Source organism: Quercus lobata, chromosome 12, assembly GCF_001633185.2.
Source record: "Quercus lobata isolate SW786 chromosome 12, ValleyOak3.0 Primary Assembly, whole genome shotgun sequence".
In the NCBI taxonomy this organism is placed as follows: Eukaryota; Viridiplantae; Streptophyta; class Magnoliopsida; order Fagales; family Fagaceae; genus Quercus; species Quercus lobata.
Window position 1 is genome coordinate 29,116,123 of NC_044915.1, and position 18,088 is coordinate 29,134,210.

Here is an 18,088-nt window from a genome sequence, read left to right on the forward strand (position 1 = left end):
GGGCCCCGAGTTGGGTTCTTTGGCTGCCTGAGTTGAAGGCATGTAAAAGTATTGAGGAATGACTTCCTTAGACAAAATTTTGAAGCGGCAGCACGTCTCTTCTCTGCACCTCTTCTTCGGCTTTTTTCTTCATTCCCTTATATCTTTTCTTTTCGCTTTTGTAGTTAGCTTCAGTGTGAGCTTATTTAAGCTCTTTCGTTGTACGCTGTACTGTTTCTTTGTCTTAATAAAAAATGAATTTATTTCTTCTAAATATTTTCCTTTCTGCAACAACTATTTTGTGAATGGGCGTGCTCCATGTGTGTTTTCCTTCAATGATACTTAGAGCAGGAAACTTTGAAACAGAATCCAACTAATTCTAATTTACCAACATTGCCAGGCATAATAATGATAATTCCCAGTAAATTAAACTCATGAAACTAATTGAGATAACAGCTGAATACTCCGTAATGCATGCGAGGCGACCGCCCGAGAACGATAAACTTTAAACAATTCATCCGAGAGAGTAGCCGAGCAGCGAAGGACTTTGACTGTGTTTTGACAACGTATGGCCCTATATTGCAGTTGCACCAATTCCCTTAGTACTGAGAATCCGAGGGTAGGCTGGGGAATCCATGCAGTTTTACAGTTTTGGGATTAGCCTAACTATCAATAGGGAACTCTTTCGCGGGGTAGATTTTAAGTAGTTTGTCTTCCAAATAGTTGGTTTCCCCAGAGGTTTGAGTCCGAGGACCATACAAGGCCTTGGTTCTGTCGAAAACTTGTAGTTTTTCTTCCAAGTAGTTGGTTTCCCCAGAGGCTTGAGTCCGAGAACCATACAAGGCCTTGGTTCTGTCCAAAACTTGTAGTTTTTCTTCCAAGTAGTTGGTTTCCCCAGAGGCCTGAGTTCGAGGACCATACAAGACCTTGGTTCTGTCCAAAACTTGTAGTTTTTCTTCCAAGTAGTTGGTTTCCCCAGAGGCTTGAGTCCGAGGACCTTATAAGGCCTTGGTTCTGTCCAAAACTTGTAGTTTTTCTTCCAAATAGTTGGTTTTTCCAGAGGCTTGAGTCCGAGGACCCTGCAAGGTCTTGGTTCTGTCCAAAACTTGTAGTTTGTCTTCCAAGTAGATGGTTTCCCTAGAGGCTTGAGTCCGAGGACCATACAAGGCCTTGGTTCTGTCCAAAACTTGTAGTTTGTCTTCCAAGTAGTTGGTTTCCCCAGAGACTTGAGTCCGAGGACCATACAAGGCCTTGGTTCTGTCCAAAACTTGTAGTTTTTCTTCCAAGTAGTTGGTTTCCCCAGAGGCTTGAGTCCGAGGACCATACAAGGCCTTGGTTCTGTCCAAAACTTGTAGTTTTTCTTCCAAGTAGTTGGTTTCCCCAGAGGCTTGAGTCCGAGGACCATACAAGGCCTTGGTTCTGTCCAAAACTTGTAGTTTGTCTTCCAAGTAGTTGGTTTCCCAAGAGGCTTGAGTCCGAGGACCATACAAGACCTTGGTTCTGTTCAAAACTTGTAGTTTTTCTTCCAAGTAGTTGGTTTCCCCAGAGGCTTGAGTCCGAGGACCATACAAGGCCTTGGTTCTGTCCAAAACTTGTAGTTTTCTAAAACTTGTAGTAGTAAGTAGTTGGTTTCCCCAGAGGAGTCCGAGGACCCAAGAGTAGTTTTTCTTCGAGTTGAGAGGCTTGAGTCCGAGGACCCTACAAGGCCTTGGTTCTGTCCAAAACTTGTAGTTTTTCTTCCAAGTAGTTGGTTTCCCCAGAGGCTTGAGTCCAAGGACCATACAAGGCCTTGGTTCTGTCCAAAACTTGTAGTTTGTCTTCCAAGTAGTTGGTTTTCCTAGAGGCTTGAGTCCGAGAACCATACAAGGCCTTGGTTCTGTCCAAAACTTGTATTTTTTCTTCTAAGTAGTTGGTTTCCCGAGAGGCTTGAGTCCGAGGACCCTACAAGGCATTAGTTCTGTCCAAAACTTGTAGTTTTCCTTCTAAGTAGTTGGTTTCCCCAGAGGCTTGAGTCCGAGGACCCTACAAGGTCTTGGTTCTGTACAAAACTTTTAGTTTTTCTTCCAAGTAGTTAGTTTCCCCAGAGGCTTGAGTCCGAGGACCATACAAGGCCTTGGTTCTGTCCAAAACTTGTAGTTTTTCTTCCAAGTAGTTGGTTTCCCCAGAGGCTTGAGTCCGAGGACCCTGCAAGGCCTTGGTTCTGTCCAAAACTTGTAGTTTGTCTTCCAAGTAGTTGGTTTCCCCAGAGGCTTGAGTCCGAGGACCATACAAGGCCTTGGTTCTGTCCAAAACTTGTAGTTTGTCTTCCAAGTAGTTGGTTTCCCCAGAGGCTTGAGTCCGAGGACCATACAAGGCATTGGTTCTGTCCAAAACTTGTAGTTTTTCTTCCAAGTAGTTGGTTTCCCCAGAGGCTTGAGTCCGACGACCCTACAAGGCCTTGGTTCTGTCCAAAACTTGTAGTTTGTCTTCCAAGTAGTTGGTTTTCCCAGAGGCTTGAGTCCGAGGACCATACAAGGCCTTGGTTCTGTCTAAAACTTGTAGTTTTTCTTCCAAGTAGTTGGTTTCCCCAGAGGCTTGAGTCCGAGGACCATACAAGGCCTTGGTTTTGTCCAAAACTTGTATTCGTTCATTTATTTATTTATTTTCCGGAGGTTAGCCCCTCGACCAAGGTGGGGGGAGCTAGCTTGATGTTTGAAGCCCCTAGAATTGTCCATGTCGTTGGCACTGCGAGGCGTAGCCCCTAGTGGAAATCTATGTCGGAGCAACAAAAGCACATCGCTGGAAATGTAGGAACTTTCACAGGCGTCGCTGGAAATGTAGGAACCCTCACAAGCATTTGTTCGACAGAGGCTCAACTCCACCGCCACCTGTGCCAACGCGCAAGCCTTTCCCACAGACGACGCCAATTGTAGGATCACAATTTGTAACGACCCAAGAATGACGTTGGGCTTGCATGCAAAGGGCCCCAACAATATGATTTGTAGAGAGTGGGCTTGAAAGGCATGACTTTGGGCATAGATGGGCGGTTTTATCGTGGCTTCTATGAAAGCTCTTATATGGGAGGGCTTGGCTTGACGAGCTAAGCCCGTACGGGTTGTAGGACTTGAGTCCTCGGACGGCGTCCGAGGAGCCCTGCATCCTCCTTTCTTTCCCTTTTTCCGGGCCTCACTTTCTTCTGGGGGGTTTTTCCTTTTATACTCGTGTTCCCTTCCTCCTTTAGAGTCCACGTGTAAGTTTTACCTTTTGTGGTGCAGACCTGTCCTGTCAACCTATACCTCGAGTGGTTTGGGGTCGTCGGGAAAGTTAAAGGGCATGGTTTAGAGTATGGGCTTGTCAGATACAGGGTTTTGTATTATGATGTTGGCAGTTTTTTCTTTTGCCCCGCCCTTACATTCAGTTTGCCTCTTTCTTCAGGCATTTCGTGAGGTGCCGAGCATGAGGTCGTCCTCGGCAATGGCTCTCCTCGGCTTGGGCCCTGGGCCCTAATGTAGAGTGGGTCTAGGCCGCGAATTCTCTGACCCCACATATATATATATATATATATATATATATATATATATAAACTGCTATTCTAGTAAAGAGGAGAGGAGAGGGTGTAAGAAGATTATGGAGACAGGAAAATTATGGAAGTTGAGTAATGATATAAACTACTATGGAGATGTAAAAAAGAACATGAAAATATGGGAGAAAGCACAACACAAGATACAACAAACTGGAAGATATTATTAGATTCAACAACTTTTTTACATTAGACATTGGAGACTCTGGAGAACATCTTACAAAGACTTACAAGGACTGGTGATCATACAAGGCTTCTAGGGGATTTCTTTCTTTTTTCACTCTTTTGCCTTTTCAAAATTACAAAGGTGCTATTTATAGAATACAAAACTTAGAGATAATGTACTATATTTGTCTCAGTAGATAGTAGGGGCCGAAATGTCTGGTCTACAAGTGGCAGGATGGTAGGGGCCTGATTGAGTTCTGCTATCACCATAATTGTGCATGCCAGGATAGGTTTCAGAGCTAATGAACAAGTGTCCATTTTGGATGGAGGAGTGATCTGTCCTTGGATGAGTTTCTGAGGAGGGAGCAGGGATGCTACTGTTGTGGATAAGGATGCCACGTCTAAAGATGATTCTGGAATTTTTTATTTATTTATTTTTATTTTTATTTTTATTTTTTTTAAAGTGTTAGAGGTAACTAGTCCCATCCATCTCTTCCTTGGAACCATTCTTCATCTTCGTCAATATTGACATCTGGATCATGGTTATGATAATAGGGGTCATCAAATCCAATGAGAGGATTGGGCATTTCCCAGTGATCATCATGTGGCCATTGCTGTCTACACACTTCTGGGTCCATAGGTACTATTTCAGGGAAGATTCCTTTGTTTAGGGATTCTGTCATTGTGAGAGCATGGTAACAGGATACCCAAGATGGGTCTCGATGTGTATGTGGAGTGCCATCTGGATTGATTACCCAATGGATTTCTGCCGGGTGAAAAATTCCTTCTGTACGGATGTCTTTTTTGGAATTAAGCTTTGCAATCACACATGCTGAAGTAATCTTTCTTCCAAATCTTGGATGTTCTGTGGTAAGATACCTTGTCCACTGTCCATCATGAGCATCATTCTTCAAAATTTCAAACCAGAATTTATGAAAATACCTGTTTTCTCGTGGGAAAATATATGCATAAAATTCTGGCTCAAAATGGAGGCACAAGTAATATTCATTAAGTAAATACCACATGTAAAGATAATGTGCAACCGTCCAATTTGTTATCCAAAAGGCAAAAGGTGTTTTCCATGGCTGGTTTATATCAGGGAAGATGGCCAGAAAATGAGGTTGGCACCTTTTGAGGTAATCATGGAGGGCTTTAATGATTCTTTGGGTTCTAGCTTTAAGAGTTAAGGTCTTTATCTGGTCTTTTATTTCTGAGGGAAGGTCTTCAATCATGCTAAGGATATCATTAGGAGGAAGGCTTGTGGATGAGGATGAATCTGTAACAGGATATACACATAAGGGTGGAGAGAGGATCATGGTGTTAAGGGCTGGAGGTTTTCTTGAGAGATAATCAGTGAGGAGGTTATCTTTTCCTTTGATATGCTTGACTTGGAAAGACCATTGTGAAAACCAATTTGACCATCTGAGTAACTGGGGATGTGGGAGCATTTTTCTCTTGAACTGAAGCATTTTGGGAAAGGAAGACATGTCCATTTCTACTAAAAAATGATGTCCAAGAAGGTGGAACTGGAATTTTTCAATTCCATGTTTGACTGCAAGAATTTCTTTGAAAGTAGAATGGTAATGAAGTTCTGAAGGCTTGAATGCACCACTTTTATAGCCACAAATGCTCCTTTTACCATCAATTTCTTCAAAAAGAGCCGCTGCCCAATATTCATCACTTGCATCTGTCTGCAATACTCGTTTGCCTGGTCCTGGAATCTGTAGGGGAGGAAGCTTTTCAGATAACCTTTTTAATTGTTGGACTGCTTCAGTGTGAGCAGAGTTCCATTCAGGAGGGGATTTCTTTAGCAACTGGGCCAAACAGTTCCTGTATCTGGAGACTTTTGGAATGAAATCTGACATGTAATTCACAATTCCAAGAAACTGTTGTATCTGCTTGGCACTTGTGAGCTTGTCTGGGAATTCACTCAAAGAGACAGCTATGTGAGGCTGCAAAGTATATTTTCCATCTGAAATGTTTACTCCCAAAAAGTCTATAGAAGACTGCCCTATGACCATTTTCTTTTCTGAAAGCATTATTCCTTGAGATTTTACTAAACTGTAAAATTCAGCGAGCAACTTGGCATGGGATTCTTCATCTTTTGATAACAAAAGAATATCATCCACATAAATTAGTGCATTGGTCAAGAGTGGCTGGAATAACATTACCATTGCTTTTTGGAATTGAGAGGGAGCATTTTTTAGACCAAAAGGCATCACAGTCCATTGATAGTGGTGATCTGGAATGCAAAAAGCCGTCTTGTATCTTTCTTCTGGATGAATGCCTAATTGCCAAAATCCTGCTTTGAGATCAAACTTTGAAAACACTTTTGCATTTGAAAGATGCTGAAAAAGGGCACTCTTGTTTGGCAAAGGAAATTTGTCATCTGCAAGAAAGTGATTGAGATCTTGGTAATTAATTACCAATCTGAGTTTACCACGAACTTGCTCAGCATGCTTATTGACATAAAAGGCTTCACATGCCCAAGGAGAAGTTGTAGGTTCAATGAGGCCTTCAGATAGGAGAGTGGATAGTTCTTGGGTGGCCAAAGCTAAGTGTTCTGGATTCATTCTTCTGTGGCTGGCTCTGGTGGGGTTGACATCTTCATTTTTCTTGAATGGGAGGTATATGAAGAATTTTGGATTTTTCCACAAGGGGTTTGGATTTTTAAGGAGAAATTCGGAATTGCTGTTTGCACAACAGTCTTTGATAATCTGGAATTTTAGAGAATCAAAGGGGTCAACTGTGAATAAATGGGGTACTTGGGTCCAAGTGAGAAGGTGTTGCTTATGCATGAGTCCCTTTGAAGACCATCTGAGACTTGGTATCTGGTGAAGAAGATCAAATCCTATGAGAAGGTCTCTGCCTGTAAGGGGGGATCCAAGAACTTGGTGTTTGATGGTCAGGGTTGGAAAGATTCTGATGAGGATAGGCTTACTTTTTAAGGTTATGAGAAATGTTTCTCCATTTGCTGCTCTAAACATTTGGTGATGGGGTAGCCAACATTCTTCAGGCAGAATTTTGGGATGAAGGATTGTTGCTGCTGCTCCTGTGTCAAATAAAGCTATCACCGGAATAGGTCTAGAGTAGGTATCAAGGAGAAGGTGTACTTGAGCTATGGGTGTTGGGTTAGTCAAGGGAGCTATAATTGGCTGGGATGTGAAAATGGCTTGGATTTCTTGTTCTGAATCATATTCACTGTCTGGCTCTGAGTCTTCTTCTGAAGTGGAATAGGCTAGAACTGCCAAGGCCTGAGGGGAGTAATCATCATCCAATGAAAAGAGTGACTCTACATCAGAGAAAGGAATATCTTCTGCATGGATTTGAGCTTGTTCAAGAAGCTTTGCTGCTTTTTCCTTTTTCGGGCAATTTTTTGCAAAATGTCCTGGTTTTCTGCATACAAAGCAGACTTTTGAGGTCTTTCCTTTAAACTGCTTCCTTCTGAGAAACTTCCATTTCTTCTTCCCAAAAGAGTTTTTCTTTTTTCCTGCATAATATCTCTTCTTTCCAAAATATTTCTTGAAATGATTTCTCTTTTTCTGTGGACAAGCACAATTTTTCTCATAGCACTTGATTTGTAAGTCTTTCCTTCTGCAATTGTCTTTTAGCTTGCTATGGACTTTGTCAATTTCGGAAAGGAATTTTCTTTGGTTGCAGAGCTTTTCTAAGGCAATCAGCACATGCTGGTAGATTTCTCCCAAGGAGGATTGTTGCAACGTTATTTTTTGAAGATTCATCATACGGAGAGTTTCATCTCCTAATGGTTCTGGAAGGGAGTTGAGAAAAGTATGCTTGGCATTAACATCATCCATACCATTAAAAGAGTAGTATCTCCTTGACATTCTGTCAAAATGTTTCTCCAAATCTTTCCTTTCAAATGAGCAACATTTCATCAAGAGGAATTCTTCTCGAGCTACTTCTGTATAATGAGTCACTGAGCCCAGAAATTCGTTATGAACAATGGTGAAAAAATCTTCCAACGTTTTGCATTGGGTTGCCTGCCTTTGTCTATATTCTCCAAGATTGATCCACCATTCTCTTAATCTTCCCGTAATCCTTGCTACGAATTTATATATATATATATATATTGATAATTGATTGATTGTGGCATCTTTAATTAATTGTGGTATCTTTATTGTGTAATTTTTCAAGAATTGTCATGTTATGTGTTTTGTTGGTGTCCATGCTTATTATCATTACTATTATTATTATATTGGTAGTTGTTATATTTATTTTGAATACCAAAAAATAAACATAAAATATACTTAAACATATATATTAATTAATTGATTGATTGTGGCATCTTTAATTAATTGTGGTATTGTAATTTTTCAAGAATTGTAATGTTGTGTGTTGTGTCGGTGTCCATACTTATTATCTTTACTATTATTATTATTTATTTATATTTTTTTAATTGTTGCCACTTGCTAAACCTGTCCATGCTTATAATTAGGTCCTACGGAATCCAAGCCCTTTAATGATCCCATAACTTTCACCACCCATCAAGTCTTTATATGATTATATCTATAGCCCAACCTCATTGTAAGTGCCCATAGCTCTTTCTCTTACACCATCTCGCTAGCTCCTAGCATGGAATACCCTGGAAAGAGATCTCTCTTCAGCGTCATGGGTAAAGATACAACACGATCACCCACCCACCTTTCTATCGAAACCCATCAAGAAATGTATGAACACGATATCCAATGTAGCCCTGAAATGGCTTGTAGCCCCCACAACACAATGCACGGGCTTATAATAGCACCCCCAAGCCCAGAATCACCATGGACACTCTCTCCTCTCCAAACCCCATCTCCATCACTGCTTTACCACTGTATAGCTTCACTCCATCGCCACGAGGGTACCATCTATTCCATCGCAGCTTCTAAGGAAGTAGTCTTTACTGGCTCTGAGAGTAACCGAATTCATGCTTGGAGGCAACCAGATTGCATGGAGCGTGGTTATGTTAAGGCAAATTGTGGTGAGGTCCGGGCAATTTTAGCCTATGGTAACATGCTTTTCACTGCGCATAAAGATCACAGAGTCCGATTCTGGAACTTCACGGTTTCAGATGGTTGTTTTCAGTCCAAGAAGGTCTGCTCTATTCCTAGAAGAAGCTCATTTCTTTTGTTCCCAAGAACCAACACACAACAACACAAGCATTGTGTTTCTTGCATGGCTTATTACCATGCTGAAGGGTTATTATACACTGGCTCCCACGATAGAACGGTAAAAGCTTGGCGGGTTTCAGATAAGAAATGCGTGGACTCATTTGTGGCACATGAAGATCATGTAAATGCAATATTGGTGAACCAAGATGATGGGTGTGTTTTCACATGCTCTTCTGATGGGTCTGTGAAAATATGGAGAAGGGTATACAGGGAAGACTCACACACACTCACAATGACTCTGAAATTCCAACCATCTCCAATGAATGCATTGGCCTTGAGTCCATCCTTCAACAATAATCGCTTCCTCTATTCAGGTTCATCAGACGGTACCATAAATTTTTGGGAGAAAGAAAGAATGTCTTATAGATTTAACCATGGAGGATTTTTGCAAGGACATCGTTTCGCTGTTCTTTGCCTAGTGACTATTGAGAAGTTAATATTCAGTGGCTCAGAAGACACAACGATTAGAATTTGGAGGAGAGAGGAAGGTAGTTGTTACCATGAATGCTTGGCTGTGTTAGATGGGCATAGAGGGCCAGTGAAATGCTTATTTGCTTGTTTGGAAATGGAAAAGGTTGTCATGGGTTTTATACTGTATAGTTCAAGTTTGGACCAAACTTTTAAAGTTTGGAGGGTTAAGGTTTTACCTGATGAGAATGTATGCTATGATTATGTGGACCAAAGCGATTCGAGGACCCAAAAAACGGAGTATGAGATGAGCCCTGTGTTGTCTCCCTCATGGGTAAAGAAAAAGCTTCAAGGTAACTACTTTCAGTAGATGAGTAATAATAAATATTTTTTTTCACTCCATTTATCTGTAACCTTGTAAAGAAAATAGAGCAGTTAGAAGCCATGACAAATATGACTAATGCTATTTGTATTATAAGGCTTATCACAATTCCCCTGAATTTTCAACGAACAAGCTCAATTTCCATGTTTGTTTAGAAGTTGCTATTTTTCTTCATGCTTGGTAATCTTCTTATTCAAGGAAGGACATTTAATTTTCCTTGAAAAGAGATAACATTATTTATATTTTATTAGGTAATGTAACCAAGTGTTTGGGAACGAAAATACCTTAAGTTTTAGTGTTTTACCCTCAGAATATATTAAGATATTATATATTATGGAGGTGCTATTGAGATTAGAGAAGGATCAAAAAATAATAGGACAAAGAGGAGAATTTCAGAACCTTTAACTCTGACATTTTGGTTACATATTTATAATAATATCCTACTATATTTTAAAAAATCATGAATTTAAACTTAATTTTCAGATAATTCATAAGCATCATCCATCTTTATTTGGATTTTGAAGAGAAAAGAAAGTAAAATGAGTCATCTAAATAAAAAAGGAAGGAAAATTGTAGAATTGCATTTATAAAATTTGCATATGTAATTTTTTTATTGTTTCTAAAAAAAATTTGTTTGCTTCCCTTGATTTTTGCTAACAAATATTGACATGTAAATTATATGGCGGAGTCTTAATTTACAATCCAAAAATACTTGAAATATATTATACCTAAAATATTGTATCTAAATTTTACCTATATTCTAATATGATTAAAGTTCCATGCATTAACCTAAAGCAGAAAACAAAAATAATAATAATAAAAATCAATTTGTTATCTTCTCCCCCGAACCCCAAAAAGAGAAAAAAATGAACAAAGAGTTTTCCATTTCTTCTTTATTTTTTTAGGATTTTACTAACGGATGCTCTAATCAATTATTTTAGGAAATTTTTTTTTTATAAAAAATAATTGAAAATTTTGACAATTTTTTCAATTTTTTTTTCTTTTTTCTAAATTGGTTGATTAATAGATACCCTAAAAGTACTTATTAATAGGACCTTATTTCTTAATAGGAATCAACTAATCAATGAGACTGCCTAGCTCTGGTGCATTTCTTCCTACTATATTAATTGTAACAATCTTTTTTTTTTTTTTTTTTTTGATGAAAAATTGTAACAATCTTGATTGGACATATGAGACTTAAGGGCGTACACCATTTTATATGCAGTAGGTATACCGATCAAATGGCTTGTAGGTAGCCCCTTTAATCTAGAAAGAAAGTTACATTTTTGTTCTCTTTGTTAGGTAGCAATAATGAGTTCTCATAATGAATTTTGTTACCTTATGTTCTTGGCATTTATACATCCCAATTTTTTTTTTTTTTTTTTTTTTTTTTTTTTTTTTTTTGTAAAATATGTAACACGTCATTCACCAATAATCACCACTTTCACCATTATATCCCTCATCTACTCCTCCGGTGGGTTGCTGTTGAAAAAGTAACAAAGAGGTTGGTGAAGCCTTGGTTTTCATTTAGTACAATTAATTAAGGTAGATATGTATCACCTGAATCAACTTGTAGGCAGTACTCTTATAAATGATAGTAAATACTTAACTGGTTTTATAGGTTTTGGAGCCCCCCTCCCAAAAAGAAAAAATCTAAAACAAAACTGACATTTGTATGCACTTGCAAAGTGGCACGGGAGAAAAATTGTCATCTTATCTTTAACCGATCACTTAATTGAAAATATTTAAAAAAAATAAAAAATAAAAACATTACTATAATACTAGGTCCTAAGCTAAAACATTACTTTGTTTAAAATGTATATGATACTGATCAAGTGATCATTAACACCAACTTTGTTGGAAGTTGTAATTACCATGGTGATTAGTTCTTGAACAATCATGTCTTTACTATAAAACTCTATATTTTACCATGAACTTATTGAATGATATTTATAGTAGGTTAAATCTTAGATTGTATATAGACTAACCAAAGAGATATAATGGTTGCACTATAAATAGGATATAATTTGCTTACAACTCAAGTGCATTTAGATACAATGAGTTTAGACTAGAGTTAAATAATAATCTTGGAGCTTGACTAGATTTGACCATTGATATTTCTAATAAAAAAACTCCTGCACAAAAGATTTTAATACAAGCATTTCCACCAAATTGACGATGATGAAAACTAGATAAGACAGAAAAATAGAAAGATTTAAATACAACTGAGAAAAAGTATCCATAGGAAGCATTACAGGAAATACAGCTAAGTAGAAGTTTTTAGTAGAGAGTACAACACTGTGGACAATTAGTAACCTTCTTCCTCAGTGGGAATCGGGACATGAGATCTGATGATGAAGAAATTTTCATAAATAAAACCTGCAAGCCCACCACCAATAAGTGGCCCAACCCAGTAAACCCAGTGATCAGTCCAGTCCCAGCTCACCAAAGCAGGACCAAAGGATCGAGCTGGGTTCATTGAAGCCCCAGAGAAAGCTCCACCAGCTAAGATGTTGGCCCCCACTACAAATCCAGTAAGAATAGGGCCTAAACCATTGGCCCCCTTCTTTGGTTCCACAATTGTAGCATATACAGTGAATAACAAGGAGAATGTTAGAACAACCTCCCATATAACCCCTTGCAAGTAGCCCACTCCACTTGCTAGTGTATGAACTGGAGTACTCTGCAGCCACCAAAAGATTAAAAAAAAAACATATAGTAAGGAACAACCAGTTCTTATGTGATCAGATCATTTGCCCCAATTTTTGATACGACATGTTGAAGTAATTAACTGTGAGTGCAGTGAATATATGGTGACCAATCACCTTTACAGTGACTCACTCACAGTTGACCACGTCAAAATTGTAACAAAAAATTGGGTCATAAAATTGTGTCCTAGACTTTCTCCTAACTTATTAACAAGGATATGACCAAATTATAAATATAACAGTTTGAAAAGTATCATTTGGCACACCAATCCCCCAGTAAGGTACTGAAGAAGAAAACAAGCAGCTGCAGATGCTAATAACTGATCAATCCAATAGAGAATGGACCGGAAGACAGTGATGTGGCCACCGGCTAGGAGGCCAAGGGTGACGGCTGGGTTAAGATGACCACCAGATATGTGACCAGCAGAGATCATCACTGCCACAACCAGTGCATGTGCTATAGCCACGGCAAACAAGCCCACCAGTGAACCTCCCGCTAACTTATCTGTTCATCAAAGAAACATTTTATGCTTTGGGTGTAATTGCAATCAAAACAGTTTCAAGAAGATTAGTTTTATTAAGAGAAATTGTGTTCAAGGACTTATATATATACATATGGGCAGTTTTCTATAATTATGATGAGAAAGCAAAGCATGTATCATATTAATCACACAACTATATACATCAAAAAGTAAAATGCAAAAGTTTATACTAGTATGCAAGATAAAGAGTGCATTTAAAGAATATATATATACCGGCAGTCATGGCCGATGCAACTCCTGCAAAGACGAAAAGGAAGGTTGTAATGAACTCAACAACAAGGGCCTGGATGCAGTCGGGCTGTGTGGCCTCTCGCCTGGTTCCCAAGGCAATTTTCGCCATGATTTCCTGGAGATCAAACACCCTTTCAGTGAGGAAGTTTGGTATAAGGGACCCCCTAAGCTCAAGACTGAAAAGCTATTAACTTTGGTTTAGCTTTGCTAGTGCATTGACAAAGCTTTATATTCATAAGTCAGCACTATGTGGTTTGCACTATTTTTTTTTTTTTTGCTAAAATGTGGTTTGCACTATTATTGTTACATGCTTTGGCTTTTTGTATTTGATGAATAGGTCACAATCGATAGCATGATGCAATTAATCATTTTGGCTCATTTTCATCAATGCCCACTTGACTTGCAATATTTTTTAAGCTTGCCAGTTATTAGGCAAGGCCGCAAGGGTAAGATCTATATCGGTCCCATTCACTTATAACGAAAAAATAAATATAATGAATAGCCTAAATTTTATAGATTTCAGTTAACTCAAATATTTGGTCTCTTAAAATTGAAAAATAAAAATAATTTTGTCCTTTTGACTATAGGGTCTGTTTGATGATTTGAATTTGATTTTACTCTCTTAAATATAGGGTGAGTTTAGAAATCTCTTTCTCAAAAAATAAAAAATAATTTATGAATGATATTTTATTTGGATGTAAGAAAATGAAGAGACGTGTATATTTGAAAAGTAGGTGGTTAATTTTTTTTTAATAATAAATGACCCTTTACTTTAAAAATTGACTAAAATTTACAAAGTCGAATGTGAATGCTAAGAGAGTATATTCTTTCTTTCTTTTTTCTTTTTTCTTTTTCTTGTTTTTAATCTTAATAAAATACAGTATACATAATATAATTGGTCTCCCATTGGCTATTTGTATGCCAAATGTGCTGGACATGAAGTATAAAGAAACATTAGTGCTTTTGGCTTTATTTTACTATTACTAGAATTAAACTTTTCAACTTTTTAGGGTCTAATATATTGCGAACCCCTACTAAACAATCAATATTGAACACCATGGTGCATTATTATTCATCCACCAAACACAAAAAGAAGGTCAGGAATCTTTTGAGTGATTAAGAGATGTACGTAGTGATTGGTCATTGGCCACATGAGCAAGTTAACAACATCATTACATCAATATAATAGAGGCCTTGAGGGCACATTCTATCCTTTCTTTTTCTTTTTCTTTGTCTTTCCTTCATCATAATCCATAAAAGCTGAGTCGCTGGTTTGCTTCTGATTGAAGAAGTTGTCATATTCTAATAAGTAAGGTCGTCTATGGTTTTGGAATTCTAGCTAGTGTCGTCTTCTTCTCATCTTTTTTTCATATTTATGACTAGTTGACATTTAAATAGTGGGATCTCAATTATTAATGGGAAAGAAAACGTTTCTAATGATTCCCATTGCCCAATTTTGGATTTCTTGAAGATAAGGATTATCCCAAACTCAATAATGCTCATAATAATTTTTATAATTTTTTTATATATAATTATTGACATAATAAATTATGATTATAACATATTATTTTTACATTAACTCATTATTAATATTATTTTTATTAGCACTAATAATAATCATAATATATCCTTAACTATTGTAAAAAAGTTTGTGAAAATTTTGGTGTTCTTTGACTTATTAAAATTAGGACATAATCACAGAAACCATTTTCAAACTAGAAGTATATATAAAAATATGTTGCGGTTGCTAGTTGCTAGTTGTTACCAAGTTATCACTAGCTATCTTCGCCAATATCATCCTACCACAGCAATAGCATATGAAATGAATCTTTGCAGCCGAAAAAAAAAAAAAAAAAAAAAAAAAAAAAAAAAAAAAAAAAAAAAAAAACTAGCTCTCACATGTCGTACATTGCTCATCATCTTTATTGCAGCTGTGACAAAACAAATAAACCACAGATGGGATCTATCTAGTTACTAAGTGTTTGGCACCTATATATGGACATACTAGGTTAATTATTTACTATCATTTTGTTAGAAGTACATCTCTTTATATACCGACATATTTGTACATAGGTTAACTATTTATCATTTTCTTAGAAGTAGAGCAATATTAATTGTTCTCTCTTTAGAATTTTTTTATGGCATATAGAAACCGACATATATGTACATACGTACGTAATTAAATTATTTATCATTTTGTTAGAAGTTATACAGTGCCATTGAGCCTGTATGAAGCTTAGAAAACTTTATCCTTCTAGCATTTTCAAATAAAATCTACACAAAAAATTTCCTAAAATATGTATCTAGCTTTTGCTAAAACTCATACTCATGCCAAACTATGGTGTAAGCATGGTTAGAACTAGGGGAAGAGCTGTTAAGCATGGTTAGAACTAGGGGAAGAGCTGTTCACGGTCTATTTTTTGTTTATTTTTATCATTGCAGTGCAAGGTACAGTTTGGCTAAAATCATCACCACACTGCATTTTAGTTTTGCAGTCACATGTGTGGTGTGATTTTATACCGTGTATAACAATGTGATTTGGTTGGTTTTGGGTTGGAACATTTTTCATAAATTTGGACTGGTTTTTCCTTTGTTTTGGGCCAAATTTTTAAACATTAAACTGATTTTTCTTTGTTTTGAGCTGATTAAGAGTAGCCCAACAAGTTTATCAGTGTGAAATGTGTCATCTTTTGTGTGTAAATATATATATATATATATATATATATGAGCGTGGTGCGATTTGTATGGTTTTCTTAACACAACTGTGCTGCATTGCGCCCTTTTTTCACCTCCACCTATGGTACGATGTGGTTACCCCATTTTATAGGCTATTTTGATTGTTTAGGTGCAGTTATGCGGGGTGAACAATTTCGTGAACGCCCCCAGTTAGAACCTCCAGAGAATGCTTTAATAATGCAAATGCTTTGATCCTACAAATCTGGTCATCTCTTTTCAATAAAAGAATGGAAAAATAGCAAAAAAATAGTCTCGACTTTGACAGATTGTACTTTTATATGCCACTAAAATGAGTTTGTTGTGGCTCACTGGCTCCCTTTTGGCTTGGAGTACTGGGATGAGTGGGTGGGTCCATTGTGCTATGAAAGATCGCTCTGCTTCGCCACACTTTGTCTTCATAGTCATGATGACTCCATCTCTTATGGTCCTCTAGCAATAATTGAAAATTAAGCAAAAGCTCCAAATACTTTTGAGCAAGTCAAACTGCTACAGGTCTGCAATGTGTTAATTGGCATGTGGTGAATCAGAAAAGATGGTCATGCATCCACATTGGCATATGCTGGATCCTAGTTGTACAGTCCGTTTTTTAATTTTTGTTTTTGTTACACTTTTCCTATCCCGTTTTAGTGACAGTAAACTTTATTTCTTGGTGATGGCTTATTTACTGGTGAAAATAGAATCGTAAGAAGTGAGAGTTGAGGTGTATGGTCTATTTAGATAAGGATAAGAAGAAAATGTCCCCAAAATACAAGAGTATACTCCTAAAAAAGGAAGAGGAAGACCAATCTATCAAAAGAGGTAAAACTAGGTTATCATGACATATATACCTACCTAATATGCTAGTCCATTCACTCAAACTCACATGGAAATCAATAATTAACTAATGGAGATCAAGCTTTCATACGATTTGATCTTCACAATTCACAACCTTAGTTACTTGCCAAGGAAATGACCATTTTTCTCTCTAATTCCATAATTACTCATTACGATGTGAATTCTACCTTATGTCATCCATTGAGTTTTATGAACATGTAAAAAGACAATTTTGAGCTTGAAAGTCTTATGCCATTTTGCCTTTTTAGTACCTAAAGCCATAACCAATCTAATTAGATAGGAAAAAGAACTCAGGGTTCTTTGTTAACAAAAAATTAGTATGATCTAGTACTACTAATACACTCCATAATCATATTTAGGTAAAACTTTAATACAATACATTAGGTTCCCAATTAAATTTAAACATTTGGATGGATTGAATTTAATTATCTTTAAAATAGACAACACTGTTTATGTTTTATTAGTCAAGTATTTATATTCAATTGGGAAATCTAACATATTACACCTAAGATATTATATTTAAGCTTTACCCATCATATTTATACCAATTTTCTTTTTAAGTGATTTTATTGGAATACTAATTAGATAATTAAACGTTCAATGATGGTTCATCAACCAAAGATTCACACACAATGCTTTGACTGTGAGAGGAGGGAGGACTCCTATAAGAATGAATAATTTCTATCAAGTTCCCAAAATATTTTTTTGGGATTACGTACCAAGAAAAAAAAATGTTTCCAAAACACGTGTACTCCATTAAGAATATATAGGAATTTGAACTTTGAAAATTTTATTAGAAACCAAAAAAATTACCAATTGATCAAAAGGTCATTGGCCATAATGTTATATATATATATATATATATATATTTATATATATAAAATTTTCACACTCTTAGATTTTTCAATGTAACGAACAAAACCCCTAATTCCATTCTAAATGGTGATTTTAGCATCATATATAGATAGGCCAACTGATGATCTCAAAACATTAAAGTGAATGCATGTGTAGCCTTATCTATATAATATCTAAAAGATGAAGTATAGTATTTATTGTTGTTCCGCTCCTAGAGAGCCACATTGGCTTTGCATTTCGGTCTACTTTGATCCGTTTCGGTCCACTTTGGTCCATTCAGTTCAGTTCAGATTATTTCAGTTCCCTTCAGTCCAGTTATGATCATTTCGGTCCACTTCAGTCTATTTTGGTCCATTTCGGTCTATTAAGTCCACTGCAGTCCATTAGGTTCAGTGTATATATATATATATATATAAAGAAAGAAAAAAACGTGTTACGAAACTCACGTTCTGTGACGACTTTCGTCTTAACAAGTTAATGGTCGCCACAATAAGTACTTAAAAGAACGATGACAGTTC

At 36.9% G+C, this 18,088-nt stretch overlaps 2 protein-coding genes across 2 annotated transcripts; one reads left to right on the forward strand and one right to left on the reverse strand.

Annotated features, from left to right (window-relative positions):
- Positions 1-8,144: 8,144 nt before the first annotated feature.
- On the forward strand, positions 8,145-10,028 carry LOC115972062 (protein JINGUBANG-like). The gene has a single exon (XM_031092211.1). It carries the CDS (start codon positions 8,297-8,299, stop codon positions 9,650-9,652), a length of 1,356 nt encoding a protein of 451 aa, XP_030948071.1. The 5' UTR covers positions 8,145-8,296; the 3' UTR covers positions 9,653-10,028.
- Positions 10,029-11,738: 1,710 nt separating this feature from the next.
- Positions 11,739-13,411, reverse strand: LOC115970750 (aquaporin TIP4-1-like). The gene is made up of 3 exons (XM_031090358.1): positions 13,128-13,411; positions 12,639-12,877; positions 11,739-12,347 (listed from the first exon to the last, which is right to left on the reverse strand). The coding sequence occupies exons 1-3, from the start codon at positions 13,252-13,254 to the stop codon at positions 11,973-11,975; spliced, it is 741 nt and encodes a 246-aa protein (XP_030946218.1). The 5' UTR covers positions 13,255-13,411; the 3' UTR covers positions 11,739-11,972.
- Positions 13,412-18,088: the final 4,677 nt, after the last annotated feature.

What these genes read in the sequence shown, in the direction of transcription:
- LOC115972062 (XM_031092211.1), top strand. Translation starts at nt 8,297, where the DNA reads ATGGAATACCCTGGAAAGAGATCTCTCTTCAGCGTCATGGGTAAAGAT.
- LOC115970750 (XM_031090358.1), bottom strand. Translation starts at nt 13,254, where the DNA reads ATGGCGAAAATTGCCTTGGGAACCAGGCGAGAGGCCACACAGCCCGAC. An exon ending in TGCATCGGCCATGACTGCCG is followed by an intron (nt 12,878 to 13,127) that starts GTATATATATAT and finishes TTTGATGAACAG; the next exon opens with ATAAGTTAGCGGGAGGTTCA. An exon ending in AGTACCTTACTGGGGGATTG is followed by an intron (nt 12,348 to 12,638) that starts GTGTGCCAAATG and finishes TGGTGGCTGCAG; the next exon opens with AGTACTCCAGTTCATACACT.